Source organism: Myotis daubentonii, chromosome 1 (genome assembly GCF_963259705.1).
Source record: "Myotis daubentonii chromosome 1, mMyoDau2.1, whole genome shotgun sequence".
NCBI classification, from domain to species: Eukaryota; Metazoa; Chordata; class Mammalia; order Chiroptera; family Vespertilionidae; genus Myotis; species Myotis daubentonii.
The window spans coordinates 219736736-219762866 of record NC_081840.1 but is presented as its reverse complement, the minus strand read 5'-3'; the positions used below and the strand labels follow the sequence as shown (position 1 = coordinate 219762866).

The 26131-nt window shown below is 39.0% G+C and overlaps 1 protein-coding gene across 1 annotated transcript in view; it reads right to left on the bottom strand.

Annotated features, from left to right (window-relative positions):
* DHX15 (DEAH-box helicase 15) overlaps window positions 1-25163 on the bottom strand; it is a 56423-nt gene extending 31260 nt beyond the window's left edge. The window contains exons 1-3 of the mRNA XM_059674312.1: window positions 24943-25163; window positions 18296-18731; window positions 12535-12728 (exon numbers count right to left, since the gene is read on the bottom strand). Coding sequence (XP_059530295.1) covers window positions 12535-12728; window positions 18296-18731; window positions 24943-25013 — 701 coding nt within the window. The 5' untranslated portion in view covers window positions 25014-25163. The remainder of the gene's footprint in view (window positions 1-12534; window positions 12729-18295; window positions 18732-24942) is intronic.
* Window positions 25164-26131: the final 968 nt, after the last annotated feature.

Below are 26131 nucleotides of genomic sequence, written 5' to 3'. Positions count from 1 at the left end.
ATAAGGAATTTAAATTAAAAATAAAAAGACGACACTGTTTTGTGTACTCACAACTGTAGACCTATTTTGCCCACCCCTGTATTATAAACAAAGCAAAATACCAACTAGACAAAAACTGCATCTTATATACAGAATGCTAATTTTGTGAAAAGCTCCTACAAATCATTAAGAAAAAGGCCAAGCAACCATACACAGGCAAAAAATAGGAAGACATCAAATTTAATCAACCCTATAATTCCACGTATTTTTTCAAATTTACCTTCTATGTTATTGGGATGCAATCTATCTATCTATCTATCTATCTATCTATCTATCTATTATAATCACCTGAGGATATTTTTTCCTTTGATTTCTAGAGAAAAGTGGAAGGGAGTAAGGCGGGGGATGGAGAGAGAGAGAGACAGAGATATTGATTGGTTGCCTCTGGTACACACCCCAGGGCCAGGGATTGAACCCACAACCCTTTGGTCTGCAGGCCGATACTCTAAGCCAAATCCCAAACCAGCCAGGGCTGGGATGCATTTTAAATAGAACCTTACAAATGATTGTCAACCAGGCAGCAAAACTTCTGGAAAGAAAATCTCAGATTGCAAAAAGAAATACAAAGGGCTCATAAACACATGTAAAGTTGCCCAATTTCATATAAAAGAAATGCAAAGTAAAACAATAATGAGATTCCATTTTTCATTTCGACAATGACAAAAATAAAAGTTCCACAGCACAACGTTGGCAAGGGTACAAAAACAGATGCCCATTTGCTCATTTTTTACTCGTCAGAGTAGGTAAAATCTCTATGGAGGGCAATCTGGCAAGAGTTAATAAAATTCAAACATACCCTTTGGCTCAACCAATTTCATTTGTAATAAACTCACTTCAGTTATACAACTGTGCATGTGTGAAAAACAGCATATGTATAAGGTTGTAAGAGGTACTAAGGGCAGCAGCAATTTTTATATATATATATGTTTATTGATTTCAGAGAGGAAAGGGGGGGAGGGGGGAGAGATAGAAACATCAATGATGAGAGAGAATCATTGATTGGCTGCCTCCTGCATGCCCGACACTGGGGATCGAGCCCATAACCTGGGCCTGTGCCCTTGACCAGAATCAAACCTGGGACCCTTCAGTCCGCAGGTTGACACTTTATCCACTGAACCAAACCAGCCAGGACGGCAGCAGCAATTATTAATAACAAAAACTGCAAATTTGTGTATCCATCAATAGAATTAGTTAAATAAACTATGCAGCCATTAAAAAGAATGAGGCAACTTTATATTTATTGTTCTAGGACAATCCCTAAAATTCAATGTAAGTGAAACCAACAGCCATTTGTATTTTTTTAAAAAAAGATTTTTAGAGAGGGAATTACTGTGAGCTACAAATATCCTCCTGCCCCCCCCCCCCCCCCCCCCCCCGCCTCAAAGACCTCTACCAGGACATGTGCCCCAACTGGGAATCAAACCTGCAACCTTCTGGTGCACAGGAGTTCACCCAACCAACTAAACCACACTGTCCAGGGCAGGAGCGGTATGTCTTGAAACAGCCCTGCTATAAATAAACTCTGAAGTTAATTTTTTCTGAAAATCCTAGTTATGAAGTGCTATTTCAATACTGTTAAGATCTGGTTACCTTTCAAAGTATAGGTGTTACCCTGGATAACTAAATATTCAGATAAATCAAAACTGTTTTTAAATCATCTAAAACTTGCCTCAGCATGATGCAAAGAAATTCTCAGCATCTGCTTTAAAAAGTATATCTATACTAATAGAGGAATGTGCAAATTGTCTGGGATGCTGTCACAGTACCAGTAACGACCAAACAGTAGGCTGCATGGGGCAACCAAGCCAGCAAGGGCGGGGCAGGGGCAGTTGGGGGTAACCAGGTTGGCGTGGGGACGTCCAGGCTGGCTGGGGGGGAGGAGGGTGCACACGACCAGACTGGCAAAAGGGGGTAGGGGCAGTTAGGGGCAATCAGGCAGGTGAGCAGTTAGGAGCCAGCGGTCCCAGATTGTGAGAGGGATGTCCGACTGCCAATTTAGGGCCTAAACCGGCAGTAGGATATCCCCCGAGGGGTCCTGGGTGGAGAGGGTTCAGGCTGGGCTGAGGGGAACCCAGCACCATGCACGAATTTCGTACATCAGGCTTCTAGTATTATAAATGACTGGCATTGTTTAATCTGAGTAATTAGGTTTACTGCCTTCCCTATTACCTAGGAAAGATTTACAAATACACAGAGATTTGCATGGAGACATGAGGAATGTGGATGGAAAGGAATAATACATACAGTGGTTTAAGACATCCTTGTTGCATAAGTTCAAGTTCCTGCTTTCTTAAAATGTTGTCTGACCTTGACCAAGTTCAACTTCTCTAATGCTCCATTGTAAAATGAGAATATGGTGGCTAGTGTTAAACAAAACAATGTATATAAAGCACTTAGTATACCAACTGCCTGGCACTTGGAAAGTATTCAATATAGAATTCTGTACTACACTCTTTAACTTTCACCTAATAAATTGAGATAACCTTACCCTCCATAAAACATACTGTAGTATTATAGTTACATTTCTATCCCTACCAGTTGGATTAATTATATTTGACATGAAGCATCAAACTTAACACAGGAAAACACTGTTGCATATCCTAAGTTGTATGCTTCAGAAAAGTTTTAAAAAGATGAGTCTCACACACATAAAAACTATCAAATGGATGAGGGTAACTATAAAAGAGTGAAAGGGGTCTGGAATTCCAGAAAAGCAACACCTGTGTATTTTGCAAGTGTTTGAAGTTTATACTTCACTTTAAGAACTAGACTATTTTAGCTCAGCAGATGGTTGGACATCATTCCATGCACTGAGAGGTCACAAGTTTGATTCCTGATCAGGGCATACATACAGGTTGCAGCTCTGTAGGGGATGTGCAGCAGACAGCCAACTGATGTTCTGATTGCTATTTCTCTCACCTATGTTTTTATCTCTCACTCCCTCTCCCTGCCTCTCTCTGAAATCAATAAAAACACATAAAATAGAACTAGACATCTTACTGCATAATGGAACTCCAAACAAAGGCCCCACATTCAGGAAATGGCATTGGTCCTACATCAATAGATTGATAAAAAGAAAAAAGAAAATATTTGAGGTTTGTATAAATTTCCTATTTACCACTAAGGTTTTAGGTTAAGCCACCGCAATCCAGTCAAATCACGAGTGCCTCTATTAAAGAAAAGCCACCCACATTAAAATGCCTACACAAACAGGTTTGCATTTCGTAATTTCTTCAAAGTTATAATAGATTAAGACCTCTGAAAAAGACTATGACCAAACCAGAATAAATAATTATTCTTTTGTTTTCCCTACCATGTAACATATTTTTGTGCTTAGCTCCTACCAGTAAAATACTTTTTGAATGACAACAGTAAGAAACAGAAGAATGACAAAGCTAAAACAGCTTTCATTTATCAAGAACTATTTTAGAAGACAGACTTCGTATAATACAATGAATTTTAAAACACAGCTCTCTTCACTACTAAATGTGGTAAAACTAAGCACCCTAACCATCCTTCCTTCACAATGTCAACACTATAAAATGGTTGATTACCGAAACAAGAAAACAATTTCAAACATGGTCACAGTGACCATATTATACTTATTCAGTAACTACAGATAAAAGTTACCAAAGTGTCTTCCTTCATTCAAAACAATTTCTTCCAATGTTACTTCTGTACGGCTACAGGTACCAAAAAAATTGATCATCTAAGTATACATGTCAGCTTAAAATGACGTTATCTAGCTATTTTTGGATTTAAAATGGCTAACACTATATACCTGCTGTGGTGGTAGAGCACTATACTTCTCAATTATATAGGTCTATGAAGTTAGGACAATTTCACAAACCTGATCCATGTGAATACAGCAGTTTTAAAAAACAAGACCTTTGTCGTTCAATATTAAGATTTCAAGGATGCTTATGTATAATCCCTCAGCACAATCTGAGTTTAGACTGCTGTATAACCTTAAGATGTATGTAGTCATGCACTGCGTAAAAATGTTAACAGACCAAACATACCATATAACCTAGGTGTGTAGTAGGCTATACCATCACAGTTAAGAGAATAAACTACTTTCTTGGGTATAAACAGGTTACTTAAGGTACAAAGAAAATGCATTCAATTTGTTAAATGATAGCCTATTTCCAGAGAAGAATAACTATGTTCAGCGCCCTTAAAGATTCAAAGGAATTTAGTTTCCCATACTCAACATGTGATACCACAGGACTAGATTGAGGTAGTTCAGACTTTTAATTGTGTATCATGCTACATTCCTTTTCAAGATGTCATCTTTGAAAAGCTGGACTTTTGACAGTTGCTATGATTAAAAAGCAAGTACAGCTGCCCAGCTGGTATGTCTCAGTGGCTGGAGTGTGACCCATGACATGAACCAAGAGGTCATGGGTTAGATTCCCTTTCAGGGTACATGCACAGGTTGTGGGCTGGATCCCCAGTAGGGGGCATGCCAGAAAGCAGCCGATTTAATGATTCTCTCTTATCACTGATATTTCTATCCTTCTCTCCCTCTCCCTTTCTCTTTCTGAAATCACTAAGAACATATTAAGAAAAAAAAATTGTATTAGATCCAATCATACTATACTGTCTGGGTGTTACTACTCCCTACCACTCCCAAGCTATGGGAAATCACTAAAGAGTGACAGGATCTTTAAAGAGGGTCATATTTGTGTTTTTAAAAGATCATTTTGGCTTCTGGATTGAGGATTAATTGGAAGGGGCAAGTGATATGCTGTGGTGGTATTTCCTCTCTGAAATCTAAATTAAAAAAATTTTTTTAATTCAAAAGAAAAGTGCAGCTAGCCCTCGAACAACATAGTTTTGAACTGCATGGATCCACTTCTACAGGTTTTTCTCAATAAATTCCTGCACTACTTTCCATCTGAGGTTGGGAGTCCACGGATACAGAAGACCAACAATATACAGTGATCTACGCCATTTGTTGCTATCTGTGGGGGATGGTGGTCCGGGAACCAATCCCCTGTGGATACCTAGGAACAACTCAAGTTTTTGACATGGGCATGACAGACCAGCACCCCTAACCCCCATGTTGTTCAAGGGTCAACTGTATGAGACAAAAATCAGTACAGAAAATAAAGGTGGCAGTGCCCAATCTGATTCCAACATTTAAGAAATTGCAGTGTTCCACTGGCACAGACATCACATTAGTAAATAATGGTGGTTAAGAATGAAATTAAAATATTGGGGTTTTCTTCTTTCAACTTATGTTTGGTATTTGTTTAAAGTGCTATTAAGTTGTTAGAACATACATACTTAAATACATAAGTTGTTAGGACTGAATTCTGAATTATTTCTTTAGACAGAGGGTACTATGAAAAAAATTACTGACATTAAGCATACTATAAACCAAGGCAGCATGGAAACTTCTACCCTATTTAAAACCTAAACTTGCCCTAGCCAGTTTGGCTCAGTGGATAGTGTCGGCCTGCAGACTGAAGAGTCCCAGGTTCGATTCCAGCCAAGGACACATGCCTGGGTTGTGGGTTCAATCCCAAGTGTGTGTGTGTGTGGGGGTGGGGGGGTGGGGGGTGTGTGTACAGGAGTTAGCCGATCGACGATTCTCTCTCATTATGGATGTTTCTCTCTCTCTCTCTTTCTCTCTTCCTCTCTGAAATCAATAAAGCAATAGATTAAAAAATAAATAAATAAAACCTAATCTTGCTATCAAAGTCTCAATGCTCCTCCAATGCATGTGACATTCAAACTACCTCTTAAATGCTTCACAGTTTACCTCTCCAACCAAGGCAAAGTGCCAGTGACACTAGTAACAGTTTCTTAATATACTTAATGTTCTTTTCATTGGTAAAGGATAAACTAAGATTTACTAGTTAGTACATAGGTTCAAGTGCAATGACATATTCCTAGGAAAACATTACAGTATGAGGCAACACTAATCTCACTATAGGAATAAGAACTTACTTACAATGAGAACAAACTAGTAGATGTAAACAGTCACATGGAAAGGCAACATATATTATTTTGAATAAATTGAAATCTGCAATGTTTTAATGCATTCCTAATACAACAAAAGATGGACATAAAGAAAGTAGACAAAATACCAAACCACATTTGTAGTGTGTATCGCCTCATGATTCTTAGTCAAAGTGCTTAACATCAGCAGTCAAAGCACACAGCTTTATTTCTGTAAACAATTAAAATACATTCAGGCCCTAGTTTGTTTGGCTCAGTGGATAGAATGTCGGCCTATGGACTGAAGGGTCCCAGGTTCAATTCTAGTCAAGAGTATTTACCTCCGTTGCAGGCTCCTTCCCAGTCCTGGTTGGGGCACATGCAGGAGGCAACCAATTGATGTGTCTCTCTCGATGTTTCCCTGTCTGTGTCTCTCCCTCCCTTCCACTCTCTAAGTATCAATGGAAAAATATCCTTGGGTGAGGATTAACACAACAAACAAACAAACAAACAAACAAATAAATATAAAGATGTTTTTAAAAAAGAATTTTTAAAATTCTATGTATTTCAGAGTTAGAAGAACAGAAAAATTTTTTCCCCTCAAAACACTATCCAGCCCTGGCTGGGTTGCTCAGTGGTCAGAGCATTGGTCCACAAACCTATTCCTGGTCAAAGGCAAGTACCTGGGTTGCAGGTTAGATTCTCTGCCAACGCATATGTACAGGAGACAACCAATCGATGTGTCTCTCTCACAATGATGTTTCTTTCTCCCCGCCCCCTCCCTTATATTAAAAATCAATGGAAAAAAATATCCTCTGGTAAGGATCAAAAAACCAACCAAACAACCCCACCCTACTATCCAGTGCTCAAATTTTCACAGGTTTTGAAGAAAATGCCTAACCATCCTCACAAGAGAATTTACAGAAAGCTAGGTTGTTTTACATTTTTTAAAGACATTGGCACTCTAAACAAAAGGCCTTCTATAACTAATATCTTGCATGGCTTAAGTATAAGCACAAAGGTCAAATCCTATCCTATAGAATAAAAGCCTAATATGCAAATCGACCCAACGGCGGAATGACCGGTCACTATGACGCGAACTGACCACCAGGGGGCAGATGCTTAACGCAGGAGCTTCCCCCAGCCCGGAGACCCCAGGCCAGCCAAGGTGGGTGCCAGGAGGGGCCCGCCTGATCACCCCACAGATTGGCCCTGATGGCCAGCCAGGCTTAGGGATCCTACCCATACACAAATTTTGTGCATCAGGACTCTAGTGTAATAATATATGCAGTCCTTTAGGAAATCAAGTTAGCTTTCTATAAACTAACACAAGCCAATAGATTTCTAATTCTAGAGGGAGGACAGTGATTACCACCCAATCCCTTCCTAAATATCCAGTAAAACTACCCTTAACTTCAGTGCTATACTTAAATTAAAACAAAGCCTACCACTAATTACCAGATGTTCAATAAATTAGTTTAAAATTAATCCTATGTAATAAAGAGGTGATAGGCAAATTGACCACTACATCCTCGCACAAGATGGCCGCCCCCATGTGGTCACAAGATGGCCGGCAGGGGAGGGCAGTTCACTAAGGACTTCACTAAGTTGGTTTAATAAACCCCCTTCTAATAAACTGGGATAACTAAGTTAACGGGTAATAAGATCTAATAACTTCTCACAACAGAAATCTACCATCAGCAGCAGCAGCAGAGTAGCAATGTTGTCTTAGCACTTGCTGGGTGACAGGAATTACTTTAAGGGCTGTATACAAATTAACATATTTGATCTCAGAACAACCCTATAAAATAATTATTAGCTCCATGTTCCGAAAAAGCACTAAGCACAGGGAAGTTCATTAACGTAGCCAAGATCACAGCTAATAAGTGGCAGAGCTGGCACACAACCAGGCACTGATTCTGAAGCCTGTGTTCTAGGATCTATTTCCTTTTGATTCTCTTCTTAAGCCATCTATTTTAAAATGAGATTGCTGTAATCTCTACATAGGCCATATGCAGTTGGTGCTTCAAACTGTTGTTTCCAGGGGCCCCAAAGAATCTGCTGTAGCAATATCTTATAATCCTCCCCAATGTCAACCTTAAAGGTTCTGTACCAGCCAGCCCCTTATTGTAGCAGTGTTGCCCTGGGCTCTTATTTTGACTCAATATTAGACCTAGAACCTAAAACTTATGTATTGTGTCCCAAACATTGAAGAAATTATCTTTGGACCCTTATTTTTAAATTCCTTTCATCTTCTTGCCTAGATTGGCTTTTGGAGATTAAAAAATTCTACAAGTTTCGAATCCATATTGTATGAGTAGTATTTCTTTGGCTGATCTGTTCAAAACTTCTATCCCTCAAGTTTTACAAGGGACTCATCACACCTTGAAATCCAAGGCTATTCTTTTCTCACTGTCAATTATAAATTTCAACCATGTCTTATCTTTAATGTTTCTTGATTATCTAGAAGCTTGTCCTGAAGTTATATATAAAAACATGTGTCCTCCGAGAGATACAGCACATTTTGCTTCATAAACATTTACCCCAGAGCAGGTCCATAGCCTTGTGACAGATTCCAAATCTGAAATGAATCTGATACTCAAAAGCAAAACCTTCAAAATAAAAGGCAAATTATGTATACCAAATCACCCTACCATACCCTCTCCAAGAGATGTTTCAACAAATTAGGGAAAATGTCTTTCCATGAAAAATCTACCCCTTTTTCATGATTATGCTGGAAAGACTCCCAGTCTATTATTTTGAACTGGCAAATTTCACACTGTTACCTCTTCCATTCTCAAGAATTTTTTTTTTAAGGGTTCTGTGTGCAAAGCAAGTACACAGATACAGACACAATCTCTGTTCCCAAAGAGTTTATACTCCAAGAGGGAGAGGCCAGTCTGTGATCACCATACTATCTAAAAGCAGTCTATAATATCTCAAAAGAGATCTGGCATGGAGTGCTGATCTTACACAAACCAGTTGGATACTTAAAATATACAAAAATAGCCTTCTCAAATAAAAAGGTTATTTTCCCCTACCCGCCCCCAAATAGTTTTTTTAAAATGCTGTTCTATCAACCTAGAAAACTCTTTCTGAACCCTGTAACACAACCCCTACTCTAGCAAAACATTACTTTCAATTCTCCTTCTCTTCCCCAACCTAAATTGTGCTCTCAAATCATTATTTCATATGAACCCCAATGTTTTCTTTCAGACACCTAATCACAATTTAAAGTTTTATATTTACTTTTTACTTGCTTTATGGAGACAGGAACCAGATTTACTTTTTATTGTAACTAGCACTGCCTAACATACAGGAGATACTCAGTATTAACTGACTAAATGACTAAGTAAATTATAGGGTTCCCTCAATATCAAAAAGAGGGCAGTAATTTTAAAGCTAGGTAAAAAAAATAAAAAAGGCATCACCACCTAAAATAACAGTGAAATTAACTATCAAATTAACAACTTCAAATATTGTGATGTTTTCCAGAAAGTTCAAGACTATCAAACTTGTTTTATTCCCTAAAGAATTATCAGCTCTCTCTCAAAAAAAAAGAATATCTTAAAAATTGTCTTAACTGCAACTACAAAGTACTTCTTAAAATCCACTGCAAAAGTCTATCAACCTCTTCTTCCATTAAAATAAATTAAGATATTTTTATCTGACTAGTCTCAAATTTGGCTATCTTTCTCTGACAGGTCTTGCTCTTCTTTGGCTACCTCACTGGGTTTTTTGTATGTTTCATAATTTCCAAGTTGGCAAAAGAAACACTTCAGGAAAAAAAAAAAGATGAGAGCAGACAAGTACATAACAAATGAAACGTAAAAACCATTTAGCAGTGGTGATTTTGCAAACTAACTTGCCTGTGGGGAAGGGATAGCTATTTAAGGCTACTCTAACACAGTGTGCACTAATTTATCCTAGAACCAATCCTCTGAAAATGACACAACATTAGACCTAGAACCTAAAATTTTTGTATAGTGTCCCAAACACTGAAGAAACTATCTTTGGACCCTTAATCTATATAGAGATGACTTAAAGAGAACCTAATTTAGCTAAAGTACTCTCAAACAAACTTATACAAATAGTACTTATCGTCAAACATGAATCAAAAAAAGATAATGGTTAAATTCTGAGTCCATCAGGCAGAAACTTCAGAAGTCAGTCCTCTTTACCATCCTCCTTTGGTAAAAAAAAAATTAAAGGCTTCACATAAATATTTAAAACCTATATATGAAAATAGCTAATGGAAGGTATTGATAGTTATCTGATGTAGTCACTCTTCCTACCTAATTATGTAGCCAATCTTCATTTAGTTAAGGCTTTAACTGTTTTTAACATCTATGTTCTCAAGATGAGTTAATAGATGACAATATAAAATATATCTAGGGATTCATAAACACTACTTTTGATGGAACTAGACCAGTACTATTAAATAGGATTTAACATCACTTAAAGACATTACACTAAGTTAGCTTCTAGCTCTTCAGAGGATTTGAAAAGAAATCCCAATAACCTTACCCCGTCCGGAGTAAATTTTTTTTTAAAATTTAGTTTTACCATTCCATTAAAAAAATAATCACAATGCCAAAAACACCTTCATTTGGAGCTATCAAGTCTGTTACTTGTTAATCTAGTAATGGAACAAGATTCTTTCACAAGCATACATCTTTTGAAAGCTCACCACTTCCTACACACACATTCTTTCTCTCTCTCTCCCAATACTGCATATAACTTTCTCATTTCCCATTTTCCAAATTCTGTTTTCCCTGCTCCACTGTGGCTTACCAAGAAAAGTCCAATGCATAGTGAAGCAAATGTCAGAGTATTCCTCCTAAAAATGAGTAAAAGCTGCCCTTTATTATCTACAAGTCCTTGACATTATCACATTTTTAAGTAATATAAAACCACAGCCTGTGATTATCACTAGACTAAAAGGTTTATTCAATGAAGGTTTAGGTCATAGACAAATTGATTTAAGTAATCAAAAGTTCAGCTGCTATTAAAATGATACTGAATTTATTAATCTCAAGTTCTAATAAAATAAAAAATATATATCAAAGAAACTAGCTGGGTATTTTGATTAAGAAAAAAAATGTAAGTTGTGATACCAGTTACTATATTTTAAAACCTTATCTTTGAGAGACATACACAAAAATATTTACAGATGAAACAGTATGATGTCTAGGATTTGCTTCAAATTATGAGATAGGAAAGGATTGGGATATGCATAAAACAGGACTGGCCATGATTAAAGATTCATGATAAATACACTGAAGTTCATTACACTATTCTACTTCTGCATACATTAAAAAATTTGTGATATATATCGTTCCCTCCCATAACATTATAGATATTTCTGCCATCAAAGACTCACGTTACTGCCTATATAATGTGTTCCAAAACTGTCTTTTATAAACAACCTCTAGGGGAAGATTGCATGGTGACAAATCATTTTTAGAAAATGATTTAAATGTCAAATATATACAGAATAAACAGAGCAATAAAGGGGAAAGATTTTTCAAAAGAATTACCATCAAGCAACATATATCACAACTTATGCAGAATGCAAGTTAAGAAGAAAGCAAAATATTAAGAAAGCTAAATAAAATGTTAGAAAGCTCAATATGGAAGTCAATAGTGTACCATGCAATAATGAAGAGGAATGAGGACTTTGAGGAGACTCCAAGAGTGTATTACAGAACAAAAGATTTCTCCCTTTAGTTCATAACATGTGTGGTAATAACTGTATAATTAACATTAAAAGCCCTCTCCCCTAAATAAATCATATTCCATCCCACATCATTCTTTCTAAAAGTAACTGTCCTTTACTAAGGTATGTCTATTTTTCTATCACATTTAAATGATACAAAATTTCACCTAAAATTCGGCACCAACTAAAATTTAACCTTTGAACTTCAATGTCTACTGAACATGTATTACAACCAAGAAACAGAATCCTATATGATAAAGGGGTAATATGCAAATTTACCGCCACACCCTCGCACAAGATGGCTGCCCCCATGTGGTGACAAGGTGGCCGCCACAAGGTGGCTAGCAGGGGAGGGCGAATAGGTCAGCTGGAGAGGGCAGTTAGGGGTGACCAGGCCAGCAGGAGAGGGCAGTTAGGGGTGATCAGGCCGGCAGGGGAGGGCAGTTGGGGGTGATCAGGCTGGCAGGGGAGGGCAGTTGGGGGCAATCGGGCCAGCAGGGGAGCAGTTAGTCGTCGATCAGGCTGGCAGGGGAGTAGTTAGGTGGTGATCAGGCTGGCATGCAGAAGCAGTCAGGGGCAATCAGGCAGTCCCGGATTGTGAGAGCCGGCAGTCGGACATCCCCTGAGGGGTCCCAGATTGGAGAGGGTGCAGGCTGGGCTGAGGGACACCCCCCTCCCCCGCATGAATTTCATGCACCAGGCCTCTAGTCTATAATAAAAATGCTATCTAGTAAGTCTAAGGTCTACTCTGGACTACTCTAAATTTGGGTGACTAGAGACTCCACCAGAAAACTGAGAAAGTGTCCATTTTTAAAGATAGTACTTACTTAAGAATGGTTTTTGCACTACTGCAGTCTTCAAATCGAATGGAGTAACCAACTTCCTGGCCCAACATCACATCCATTTCATCAGCAACTCTCTGAGCCACACTCATTGCAGCCACTCTCCTGGGTTGGGTACAGGCAACTCCTCTCTTGGGTCCTGGTAATGATCGCATGTACTCCACACACCACTGTGGAATCTATCAAATAATTTCACATTTAAATTAATTCTACTCTGCCTGCATATCAAGTATATTTAACATTAAGTACTTTACCACATTCGAATAATTGAACACAAAATTCAATTAGGCACACCACAAATTATTTTTTATGACTCAAACTTATAATAGTATGAGCACTCTAAGCCAAGGAAGGGTCATTGACTAACACTGACATAACTGTACTACTGAGTAGACTAGGTCCACTGAGGCTTTGCTGAATATGCTCTACAGCAGGGGTGGGGAACATGCGGCTCACAGCAGCACCAGGTCCTCAAAATCATTTGATCTGGCCCTGCCAAGGTATTAGGGGTGAGTTAATTACATGTTTGATCAAATATAGCAGGCTAACTTTTAAGCTGATAATTTTGTATGGCCCGAGGATGATGTTATAAATATCACATGGTCCTTGGCAGAAAAAAGGTTTCTCACCCCTGCTGTACAATGTCAACAGTTCCACCACTGACCATTTCTCTATTTACTGGGGGGAAAATCCAACTAAGGAAAAACTCTACATGATAACAAAGGTTAGTTTCAAAAGAAGAAAAATCAAAGAAACTATAACTTGAATTCCTATACAATTTGAGTTACAAAATGCAAGAAACTAGAAATCACATACACTTATAATTATATAGCTGTTACCTTTTAACTTAATTCAAAATTTGTTTCATAAGCCCAGCAGAATCTAGGAGAGGTATGCAAAATGGCAACACCTTAGGTAACATACTAAAAGTCAATTTCAGTAACTGTCCAATAGAACAGGACCTAGAGAAGCAGCAGCAGCATTTCCCTGAAGAAGGGAGGGCAGCCAAGGGGAAAGGAAGAAAAACCAGCAAGCACAAGTTGGTTGACTGCCATGAACAGGGCATTTCCTCCCTATTTCAACATCAATAAAAGCTACTAGGTCTATAATTTCATGGTTCTTCACTCATTACTTGGAAAAAACAACAACACATGGGAAAACTCTAAGCACTTTTCTACATTAAATGGGAATCAAGGACATGATGGGTCTCCATCCAAGCTTTCAAAAACCCATCAGACTCTAATGCTAAAAAGAAAAATGCATGTGGGAGGATTTTTTTTGATATTGAATTTGTACAATAACACCTGAAGAATACTGATTGCTGTACTATTATTACGTTTTAGTTAGGTTACTTCTATAACTTTGGGATGTGTTGTTACTGACAAATAATATGAAAGAGGGTGGGGTGGTTACACTGCTTCTCTAGAAGCACAACAATGCATTTCTTTTTAAAAAATATATGTTTATTGATTTCAGAGAGGAAGGGAGAGGGAGACAGAGAGAAACATCAATGATGAGAATTATTGATCGGCTGCCTCCTGCACACCCCCTACTGGGGATCGGGCCCGCAACCCAGGCCTGTGTCCTTGAGTGGAATTGAACCCAGGACCCTTCAGTCCTCAGGCCGATGCTATATCCACTGAGCCAAACAAGCCAGGGAAATGTGTATCTTTAAAGGATTTTAAATGAATGAAAATACTGAACTACAAGAGAAGTGGCTCTCTGAGTCTGTAAACCCACAGGCCAAAAAGCTTAAGTGGTTTTCCTGCAAGGAGATAGATAGATAGATAGATAGATAGATAGATAGATAGATAGATAGATAGGCAGGCAGGCAGATATAGAATCTTGCAGGAGCATCTGCCCCCTGGTAGTCATTGCACGTCATAGCTACCAGTTGGATGGTCGCTTAGCCTTTTATATATATAGATACATCTTCATTTCAGCAAGCCTCTCACAAACACAAAAAGCACTTCAGAAAACCAAACAAAATGAAAAAAAAAAAAAAACAACTCACGGGTCAATTAAAGCTATTTAAAATTACTTCAAAATTCTCAAAGCAAGAATGCTCATAGATTTTTTAAATTCACCCCAATGAAATAGATAGCTTACTCCCACTTAAAAATTAAAATATAAACAATTTTGGCTTATTCAGCCATTTTAAACTTTTGATCTCAGAAACTCTTTATAATCTTAAAATAACTTAGGATGCCAAACAACTATTAGATTTATATATTAGGAAATTAAAATGAAATAGTTAAAATTCCTAATAAAAATTCACCCCACGTTAGCATAAACATTTTCTGTGAAAAATAACATCTTCCAAAGCAAAAAACGTCTAGCAAGAATACATGTTTGACATTTTTGCTTATCTCTAACATCTAGCTTAACAGAAGACGGCTGGATTCTTTTATCTGCTTCTATTTTGAATGCTCTGCAATACTTTTGTTTTGCGTGTTAAGTGTACAAATAAATCCCAGGAACTTTGTAACAGCTTCAAGGACTTTCACGGGTTCCCAGACAATATTTGAAGAACCGCTAAATTAATCCATCTATTCATATTTCTAAGAATAGCATTGAGAAAGGAAGTAGGTCCTGAAATATGCAGGCTACTGGCTATTCACACCAGGGTTTGGATGTTTTAGAACTATTCCTTTCTTTCAGCTCCTTCCTTCCTAAAAACAGATCCTCAACCCTCTAGTCTTCTTGTTTTATATATCATCTTGAGTGGTCTTACTCTTCTAACTTCTAATACTACCTATAATACATCAAATGTCAATCCTAACTCTAACCTAGTCGTCATTTCCACCTGAAGAATATTTTATTGGTATCCCAAATTAAACAAGTTTAAAACCAAAACTATTTCACCTTCCTCCAAATATTTATTAATTCCTCCCAGGCCCCCTACTTAATAAAAAGTTACAACTTAATTCCTAGCTATCAATTCTCCACTCTACTACCCCATACAGAGTCAAAATTTTGTTTAACCTCCTACACAGTCTGTCATCAACCTTCTTACCAGACAAGACATTTTGTAAAAATCCTTGTCATTATAAAGCTCTGATGGATATGTAATACTTTCAATAATAAAGATGGATGGATGGATGGATGGATGGATGGATGGATGGAAGGAAGGAAGGAAGGAAGGAAGGAAGGAAGGAAGGAAGGAAGGAAAGCTGATGGCTCCTCAATCTACAGCAAGATATATTAAGGCTCAACCTACTGCTCCAGTTTCACCAACCGCACCCCACTCAAAACATCCTACACTCTGTCCAGGGCATACAATGCTTTCCATTCTCTAAACCTATGCCCTTGCTCATACTGTCCCTTAGCTGAACTAGCTTTAGTTTCTTATATATGGGAACCACATGTGCATATTGGATTGCAATGTAAAATGTCTTTATTGAGTCTCAATCAAGTTAGGCAATATTTAATTGTGTTTGGAGAATTTCATTTTTCTGCTAGGCACAATAAGATAAACAAAAAATAGCTGACTACTCTTAATGGTCTTGAGTTTACTAAGAGTATACCAAAGAGCATTTGGGTGAAATTCATTATTTAACTCTTCAGTTTCCCCTCAAAGTCCCCAAATGCCCTGCAATCCTCAGTATCCAAGTATTTTAAATCTCTAAAAAAAAACAAAAAAATTAATCGAAATAATCATAAACCTGTTTTGAGTTGACTGGACCTTTCTCTACACTGCTAAAGAAACTCATCTAACACACACACACACACACACACACACACACACACACACACACACACACAACTACCACCAGAAACTCATCTTTGAAATAAAATTTAACCATAAAAGACCACAGAATAGCAGTATGAAATAAATGCAACTTTGGCTGTGAGACAAAGGGAAAAAGTTAAATATTGAGTTCATCTAAATCTACTATGTAACCCAGGGAAATCCACTAAACCTAATATTCTCATAAATCTAAGCCTCATTTTGCTCATCTATAAAATGTTGATTAACAACTTCCTTGCAGAAATGTTGAAAAATTTAAGTAATACACACCAAGTACACAGTGCCTGGCTTTAACTAATTAAATGGGTGTTGTTAATACTATACAAATGAGATAAGCTAGATGGATTAAATACTATATATTAATAAGTTGCAGAGTTGTATCTTTTCATTCTTTAAATTTAATTCTTTAAATTTCTATCAGATGATAAAAATAAACCAACAGTTTCAGTTCCTAATATCAACACTAAGTCTTCCTTCATTTAAAAAGAAAAATCACTATGGCCCAGTGGTTCTAAATCTTCCTAATGCCGCGACCCTTTAATACAGTTCCTCATGTTGTGGTGACCCCCAACCATAAAATTATTTTCATTGCTACTTCATAACTGTAATTTTGCTACTGTTATGAATTGTAATGTAAATATCTGATATGCAGGATGTATTCAGGCGACCCCTGTGAAAGGGTCGTTTGACCCCCAAAGGGGTCGCGACCCACAGGTTGAGAACCACTGGCTTAGACTTTAATAAAAGCTTCCTACTTTAATTGCTATTGTGGCCTTCAAAATGCCTCCATGAAATACTCAAACTGATATATTTGTGGCATATGTAATTTAAAATAAGGATAACTTGTACATGCAGTATGCTTAAATATAAACATGTATCATCATAGGTACATAACATGGAAAACAGGCCAGTAGGAAACACAACATATTAATAATTATAAGTAATTATAATTAAATTCATTTCAACACTTCCCTGAATTTTCCAAATTTTCTACAATGGCCAGGAATTACAAGTTGAAATTTTTAACTAATGGATCAGGTTAGAACCTATGAAAATATGGTTAACCTCAATCTTAGCAAGAAAATGTGAAATTAAAATCATACTAATACACCATGTTCCACCTATCAGATTCAAGTTCAATAGAACAAGCAAATGGTTTCCCACATATGCTGTCATGCATGTTCATGGAAAGGTAAACTGATATGTTACCTATAGAAAGCTATTTGGTTTTATGTATCACAATTACACAAATAATCCTCTCACCCAGCAATTCCCATTTCTGGGATTTATCCTACAGATAATACTTGCTCATACAAAACAACCATTAGAGCAGCCTAGATATCAATAACATGGATCCAGAAAAAAATAAAATAAAAAATGGCTCACCCATGTTTAAAAATGTCCTGGATATATTACTAACAAGACACTAATTAAGTGTTTAGGGGTAGGGGTGTGTGTGTGTGTGTGTGTGTGTGTGTGTGTGTGTGTAAGTGGATGGAGGTCAGGAGTAAAGAGACTTTAACTTTAGCTCTTCCATTTTAAAAATAGATAATAATCACATGGTTCAAAACAATTACAAAACAAAACACAAATAAATCAATGCAAAGAAAAAAGCAAGAATGACAAAAGTGGAAACCATTCCAAAGGTTCAGATTTCTTCACCCAAGCACTAGAAAATAAACCTTAATCCCAAATTTGTACTACCCCAGAGTCAAAGTGGGAGGTAAACACCACTCTGCCATCCTTAATGTTAACAAAACCAGAAAACAAAAACAAAACAGCACTGCTATTTCCCCTTACAGATTCAGGAAAACAGGTACTCCCGACTGGATTTCCACTCTGAAAGTCACTAAAAAGTATGAAACACCAAAGCAGCCATTTTTCAAGATACCCTACCAGGCAGCAGACAATGAGAATGACCAGGAGGATCAAATAAACATCATTTAATAAACTTAAAAATTAATAAAACTTGTAGCATGATTTACAGTAACTCACCTGTGTTGTTTTACCAGACCCAGTTTCACCAACCAGTACAAAGGACTGATGTCTAACCAGAATATCTGTAAACCTATCCTTGTATTCCCAAACAGGGAGCTGAAGCCGTTTCTTTAAAATATCATAGTATCGAGGAGTATGGGGCAAATTGGTAAACGGATTAATGCACTGTGGAAGTGATGTGTGTCCTGCATGTCCGGTGTGTGTTGAATGTGCTGAGTGGGTTGAATGTGTTGAATGTGCTGAGTGGGTTGAGTGAGCTGAATGGGAAGCTTTTAGAGGTGGTAATCCAGCACTGATAAGCATAGCATTAGTGGAAGCTCGCAATTCCTTCTCTTTTTCTTTCTCCCTCTCCCGCTCTCTATCTCCTCTATCACGTTCTCGGTCCCGATCTTTAGACCGATCTTCCCGATCCCGGTCACGATCTCGATCCTTCCTAAAGAAAAAAAGAAAAAAATTTAGAATTCACATTCTGAATTTTATGCAAAATTTATGTTCACAGCACTATTATATTCACAAAGTAAATGTGCAACAACCAAATAAATACACTGATATAAAACTCAATGAATTACATAAGTACCAGAATAAAAAAGAACTTATAACCAATGTATAAACATCCTTCCACCTTTCTTGATGACACCTCAAATTCTGTTAAGGGACAGTCTCTTCACAACCTTTAGCCATCAGATAACACAAGAACTCAGTCTTCTGCAAGTAAAATAAAATCCCTTTCTAGGTAGAAGTTCAATACTGAGGGCAGGGGTGGGGAAAAGGTAGAAGCAAATCAGGTAAAAAAAAAGAAAAAGATAAAAAGAAAGGATGATATCACAAACTCCCAGAGTCTTCTTCAAGTATGTAAAAAGGTATTTTTTGCACTTCACATTATGTTCAAAATTTAGCAAGAATACTGCTTGTAGACACAAAGACAATTCCACTTCACATTATAGTAATGTGAGTATGAGTTCTACTTCTCAGCATTTCCCCAATTTTGTTCAATAAGCATACATTGCCGTATAAGAAAAATTAAAACACTTTTTATTCTTCTGTTTCATTTACTCTTGCATGATATCCCTAAAGCAATAGTAAAACATTGGAAGTACTTTGTAAACTTATGTACACTACTACATTATTTAAAATTATACAGATGTGCACTATATGAAACTAGACCAATTTTAAATAGTCAATTCTAATATCTACTTCCAGTTACTACAGAGGATCCCTAACACAGTAATTTAGAAATAATCTATGCTTATTCATTCTACAAATCCAGTTTACTTCAGACCAAGTCCTATGGCAGACAAACTTGCCACAGGTGTTTGGACCTAGACTTGAAATAGACAACATGGAGCTATGACACAAGCCACTAGATATGTCACTGCTCCTTATTCATAACACACAAGACATACAAATTTCCTACACCCTGATCGTCAGAAGCAGAGTGCAAGACCATTAATTCTCTGTAACAGCACATCAGCTGGGCAACAGTAACGCCCACCCCCCAGAATACGGCTAAAATGCTAAACCAAAGAGGAAGGATGGTTCCCCAATTACAGAAATAAACTAGCCAATTTGATCTCGTCCTTCCCAAATATATAAAAACTAGAGGCCCAATGCACAAATTCATGCACAGGTGGGGTCAAGCTGGGGGGAGGGGATGCGGAAGGTTGCCACCCCCCAATTGGGCTGGTTCACTGGCGGCAGTGGGCATCATAGCAACGGTGGTTTGGGCGTTCCCATCGCTGGCTTTTTATAGATAGATAGATAGATAGATAGATAGATAGATAGAGATTCTATTCCATGGGAATTTATTTATATTCACATACATATATCCCAATGCACACCACAGGACATATAACCTGGGATGAAGTTCTCTCATTCCATCTGGCACAAAAAGGAATTCAAAGGAAATCTTAATAAACATACAAGATGAAGTATCAATCAAATCTTGAGCTTCCTAGCCTATCTTTGAAACATTCCATTAGTTATTCTTTCGTTGCTTCTCTCATTCTGCCCCTGGTCTAAGGTGCTCATTTATATTGCCCCCAAAATGTGAATGAGGAACAGTTTATAATAGAAACGTGCCCAGCAAAATGAGAAGCACTGTAGCCACAAATGGTCCAAAGATTGGATATCTTTAAAAATCACAGAACATAAAAGAATCTTTAAAGAACAACTGATCTAAGTAAAAACAATTCACATTTGTAGCACTCCACAGGTTGCTGGGGGTGGGGGTTGGGGGTGCTACATTATAAAGTTTAATTAACATCTTTCTCCTATATATCTAGCACAGCACCAAGCACTTAACATATGGACCTGATCTTTCAAGGTTATAAAATATGGGAGCAGAGAGTGATGGACAAAGTAAATCATATTATCACCTTTTTGTTACAGTAATATCTATGATAACAAAGATGTTTTTAAAGGACCTATTAAGCACAAAATGCATTCTGAAGGCACAAAGATTAAATGAAATGGGGGTAACTGGGATATAAAAGTAAAAGAAGCACTGAGCTGCAGAAGGCAAATTAAATCACCTCAAAATGTTGCTTATGATTCAAACTGTTGACCGTCAACGGAGAAGGAAAAATAAAAACTAAATGTCAGTTGAGGGTTCAAAGCCACTGCTTCATAAGTATGTGTAGACTTGCTCATATGCAACTTTTATTTTAATTAGGCACTTTTTTTGTTGTTAATCCTCACATGAGGATGTTTTTCCACTGATTTTTTAGAGAGTGGAAGACAGAGAAATATTAATGTGAGAGAAACACATTGGTTACCTCCCACACGAGCCAACCAGGGCCCCGGTGGCGAGAAGCCTGCAACCAAACCACATGCCCTTGATGGGCATAGAACCTGGGACCCTTTGGTCCACTGGCTGATGCTCTATCCACTGAGCCAACATGGCTAGACCAAATTAGGCTCTTTTATTATAAAGGAGTTTCACTGTTATGAAGATATACTAGTTGAGGTATAATGCTTTAAAACTATCAAAACAGTGCTTTATAATCACTTAGCCACAATACTGGCAAGGGGAAAATATGAATTGTTGAACAGGTGGTTCTGTACTCTCTCAGTTCAATCCTAGCTCAGCACTTAGGCTAACTAGATGACCAGGTATTTATTTCCTCCTTTTTAAAAAGTGGTTACTCATATGCTCTGTGGGGTATTTCAAGAACTAAATGAAATACTGCTTATCATTCAAGGTATTTTTTTTAAATTTACACTAACATGTTAAAATTCCACATGGAATAACAGGTACTAGAATACTGCTAATGGAGATATGAACTAGTAATCAAAATGAGAATTATTTTACACAAGCATTGCTTTTTAAATATGGTAATCTCCCTTCCAGGAACTTCTCTTAAGGATGTAAGTGTGCAAATATGTACACATAGGATGTTCACCATACTTTTCATTTACAAAATGATATGAAATTACAAAATTACCAAAGCATCAAAGAACAGGAAATTGGTTAAGCAAGTTATGACACACCTTCACAAGTGGAATACTATGCAGCCAATGAAAAGGTTAATGTAGTCCCATTCTGTAGTTTGACATATTTTCAAGTAAATAAAAACATATATTGAAACATCCTACTGATATTAAATATTACAATTCATATTTATGAACAAATATTCAGAAATCTTTTTAAAAAGTTCATCAAAGGATTAAAGACAGATGAAAATTTCATGGCATTCTTTGCCTTTTTGTTTATATCTTCATGTATGGAGCAAGTTAATCTCACCTACATCAGATTGTAGTGACTGGTTTTTATATATGAAGCATCTAGAATAGTTTCCACAGAACAGTATGTACTCTACAGATATTATTAGCATATTTGTTCCACATTTCCACAATTAACAGAAAATGCTCTCATCAAGAATATCAAAAACTAACATCAAAGTGAAAAATGTCCCTATTTTCAAAAAATTTCCCCCCTACTTCAACAGTAGGTTGTCTTTTTGGTTATATGTATAAATTTGTGAGACGATGGGGGAAAAAATGAGGTCAGTTTATATCATAAACCTTTAACTTATCCACCTGACCAAGAAATTAAAATATACCAGGAATAAATAAAGCTATACAGGATGGAGAAAAAGTAGGTTTACAGTTTTTTGTATGGAAAATAATACAATAATTAATAAATAATGCAAGAATAAACTGTTTTGCATGTTCAAAGCTGTAAACCTACTTTTGCCCCATCCTGTATATAGTTTGGGAGCTTGAATCTGAGTGAAATCTCCCCTGAATCAATCACCTCTCCTTCTCAGTACTGGGGAAATGGTACAGCCATGTTTGGCAGTGTACCCTCTCAGATAAAACCAACTGCTAATAATACCAAGGCTTAAAAAAAAATCTGCAAGACTGCACGACAGTCAACAAAAGTGATTTTTGGGGGGGTTAATCCTCACTTAAGGACATTTTTTTCAATGATTTCCAGGGAGAGTGGAAGGGAGAGGGAGAGAGAAACATCAATGTGAGAGACACATCGATTGGTTGCCTCCCACATGCACTCCAAACAGAGCCAAGGATCGAGCCTGCAACAGACCAGAATTGAACCTGTGACCCTTCAGTCCGAGGGCTGATACTCCATCCCTGCTAGGGCAAAAGTGACTTTTAAGTTATAAAATATACAGGGGGGAAAACCGAGCACTAATAAACGTGGTAAGCTCACTGCTAAAGAAAATTCGTTTAATGAGATGATACTCAGGTGACACAGAAATAACTATACAAATGTCCCTCCAAAATATCTCAGAACTTGGGCTTTATTACAGGTATAAGTCATATAATAACCAAGGGAGTCAACCATAAGGTCACACCACCTTTGACCTAGGAAGATACCTGTTCTGCAAGAGAAAGGGAGCAAGCCATGTACAATGGGACCACTAATGTCAAGAAAAGCATTTTAATGGTGCACATACAGACAGACATCAATTGCATCTGAGCCAGATGACAATTAATTTTGCTTCACAGGAACCAAAAACCAAGTGTTCCCCACTTTACTGATCCACATCATAAATGTCCCTAAAATAGGCTTTAATGACTCTTAACTAGTCATAGTATGTGTGCTGTAATAGAAAAAGAGGCTAAGAATGAAAATAAACAATCAAGGATCTAAATCCAGCTGTGAACTGTGTAAATTTGCATAAGCCACCTTAACAACTCTGGGTCTCCCTTTCTCATCCCTGAAGTGGAGTTGACTGCACTCTCTTTTAAAATTACTGCCAATTCTAAACAGTCCATGACCAGCAGCTCTAATACTCTCTAGTTTTGTGTGTGTTTTTTGGGGGGAGGGACACACTAGCGAGAAAGACTAAAGTTTAACAGTGTAAACTAAGAAATGTACACGGTTAAAATGCTACATACTTCTGCTTCCCGTATCCAATACAAGGGAGGGTGTCAAAACGTACACCCTTAACCTGCCCGGGCTTTGGATGAACAAAAACTCACGAAAAGTTACACAGATGACCTGAAACAGTGATCTGAAACACATACAAACAATAAAACCATAAAACTATGCAAAGTAGTTGGATACCCAGACTTCTGTGTTTTTGCTTGCATTATCCAAATACCTTTACTTCAGGAACAAAAGCTCATGCTGAACAAGAAATGATTTTGATGCAACTGTTAAATTCATCGGTACCTTTCAAGGGGAAAGGAATCTGAAACACCACGAGTCTCTGTGGTATTTCGACTCTCAAACTCTCCACTGGCGATATTCTGCCAGAAATACTAAAAAACATTTTTTTTTTTTTGCAAAGGGTCTTCTTGTTTCAAAAGAACGAAGGCGGGACGGGTGGAAATCAAAAAGAACTTATGGGCAAAAACGATGCCTTCTAGTTCCTATCCCAGGAATGCCCAACAGCCACTGTTTGGGCCAAGGCAGGAAATAAAGGAGATGGCGGGAGCGTGGGCAGAAAGCGGAAGTTTGCCTAGTGCCTACTTTGTACGGTTTGAATGGACGGAGGCACGCGCTCTCCCGCCAAAGCAGGGGCCCCGAACCACCAGCCTCCCTGCCCCGCGGGTCAACTCCACGTCTTCCCCTCTCCCCGCAGGCCCTCTCCTCGCCCTTGCCCCGCCCGCATGCCTCACTCAACTCCCGCCACCCCCACACCAGCCACCAAGGACCCACGCGCGGCTCTCACTTCCCGCCCGCCCTCCTTTCTCCCGGCTGGGCCCCCGCCGGCCCCCGCCGCCCTCTCCCCGGCCGCTCCGCCCGGGAAGTGCCTGACGCCCTCGGAAGCCAGTACTCCCGCCGCACTCCCCACCCCCAGCCCCGCCCGGGGCGTCAGGCCTCACCCGGGAACCCAGGCCACGAGGTCCGCGCTTTCCGCCCGCCCGCTCCCCTCCGAGTGACTCTTGCTTGGCTCAATCCGGGGAGAGAGGCGCCCCCGTGTCCACCGCAGGCCTCTTCACCCTCCTGACTGGGTCGGGCGGCGGCCGCGCAACACATCTCCCCGCGCCCTTGCCCGGCCGAGTGCCCGGAGTGGCGCCGTTCTCCCCGACCCGCCGCTAGTAAGCCGAGCCCAAAGGGAAACAAAGGGCCGGGCTCCGGGCCCCACTCCGCCAAACTGGCCCTGGCCCGCTCCCCGCCGGGACGCCCAACAAAGCCCGAGCCGCTGCCTCGCGCCCCCGGCCTGGCTTACCCATCGGTCCCCGCACGCTTCTTGCCGGAGGGGTAATCCTCCCCCAGGTCTAACCGGTGCCGCTTGGACATCCTCGAGCGTGCGATTGCGAAGGAAGTGAAAAAGAGAAGCCGGTGGCCTTATCGGCACAGTCGACGGCAGCTACTTAACTCTGGAGGGCCCCCACCCCTCCCGCTACAACAGCCTACACCGTGCGGCCGGAACCAGGAGGTAAAATGGCGGCGGCGACGAGGGCTGGGCCTGCGTACGCGCTTCCGCAGCGTGCCGTGCGTGCGTGCGTGCGTGAACGCGCACGCTCCGGAGGCGGGAATTCCAGGCCCGCCCTACTTCCTTCCGCTGGCCTCCTTCTCTTCCAGGCTCGTGTGGCACTGCTTCGGGTGCTGGGCCGGAGGGTCCCCGAAGGCCTTCACGTCCCTCTGATCAGGAAACTGAGAGAGGAAAATGGTCAGTCCCAGCTAGGAAATCCTACCTATCTGGAGTAGCCTGGCATTAGGAGAGTTTGAGAAACCAATCGAGATCATGCCGCTGGTAAGGGGCAGAGCCGGGACTGGAACCCAGCTATTTTATAACTCCAGTTCTAGAACTTGAAGCCGCCCACGAGACACTCTCAATTGCAGTGAAGAAAATGAGCTGAGAAAAATGTCAAAACTAGCTATAACCCTTTTTTTCCCCCCCCCTTCTTTTCTTTTACCCGAACCGGACAACATAGGCTCAACCTCTTGATGTTTTTAAATTAATGTGGAATAGAGGAAATTGGTAGTAAGGACATAATTGGCTTCCCCGCCCCTCCCCGTGTGCTTTTTTAATACACTGCCCTGGTGTTAACCCTACCTCTATCCTCGTTCTTACAGTAACCCTGCAAGGTAGGTATTATTTTATGGATGTGGACTCTAAGCCAGGGGAAGGTTCAGAAGTCACACAGCCGTTAGAGCTGTCCCTAAAGTCGTAGCAAGTTTTTGGGGTAAGATGACTCTTATGACTTTTGTAGATCTCTCCCCGAAACCCTATCTGCTTGCTCAATTGCATTCATCCCCAGAAAAAAAAAAAATGCACAAGAAAAAGATCTGTGGACCAACCCAAGCTGGGTGATCTATGTAGTATGGAAAATGAATGTCCTGATGCCTGGGAAGACCATAAACAGGATCGTATCCAATCCTCAGAATGGCAATTGCTAAGGTTAAATACAACC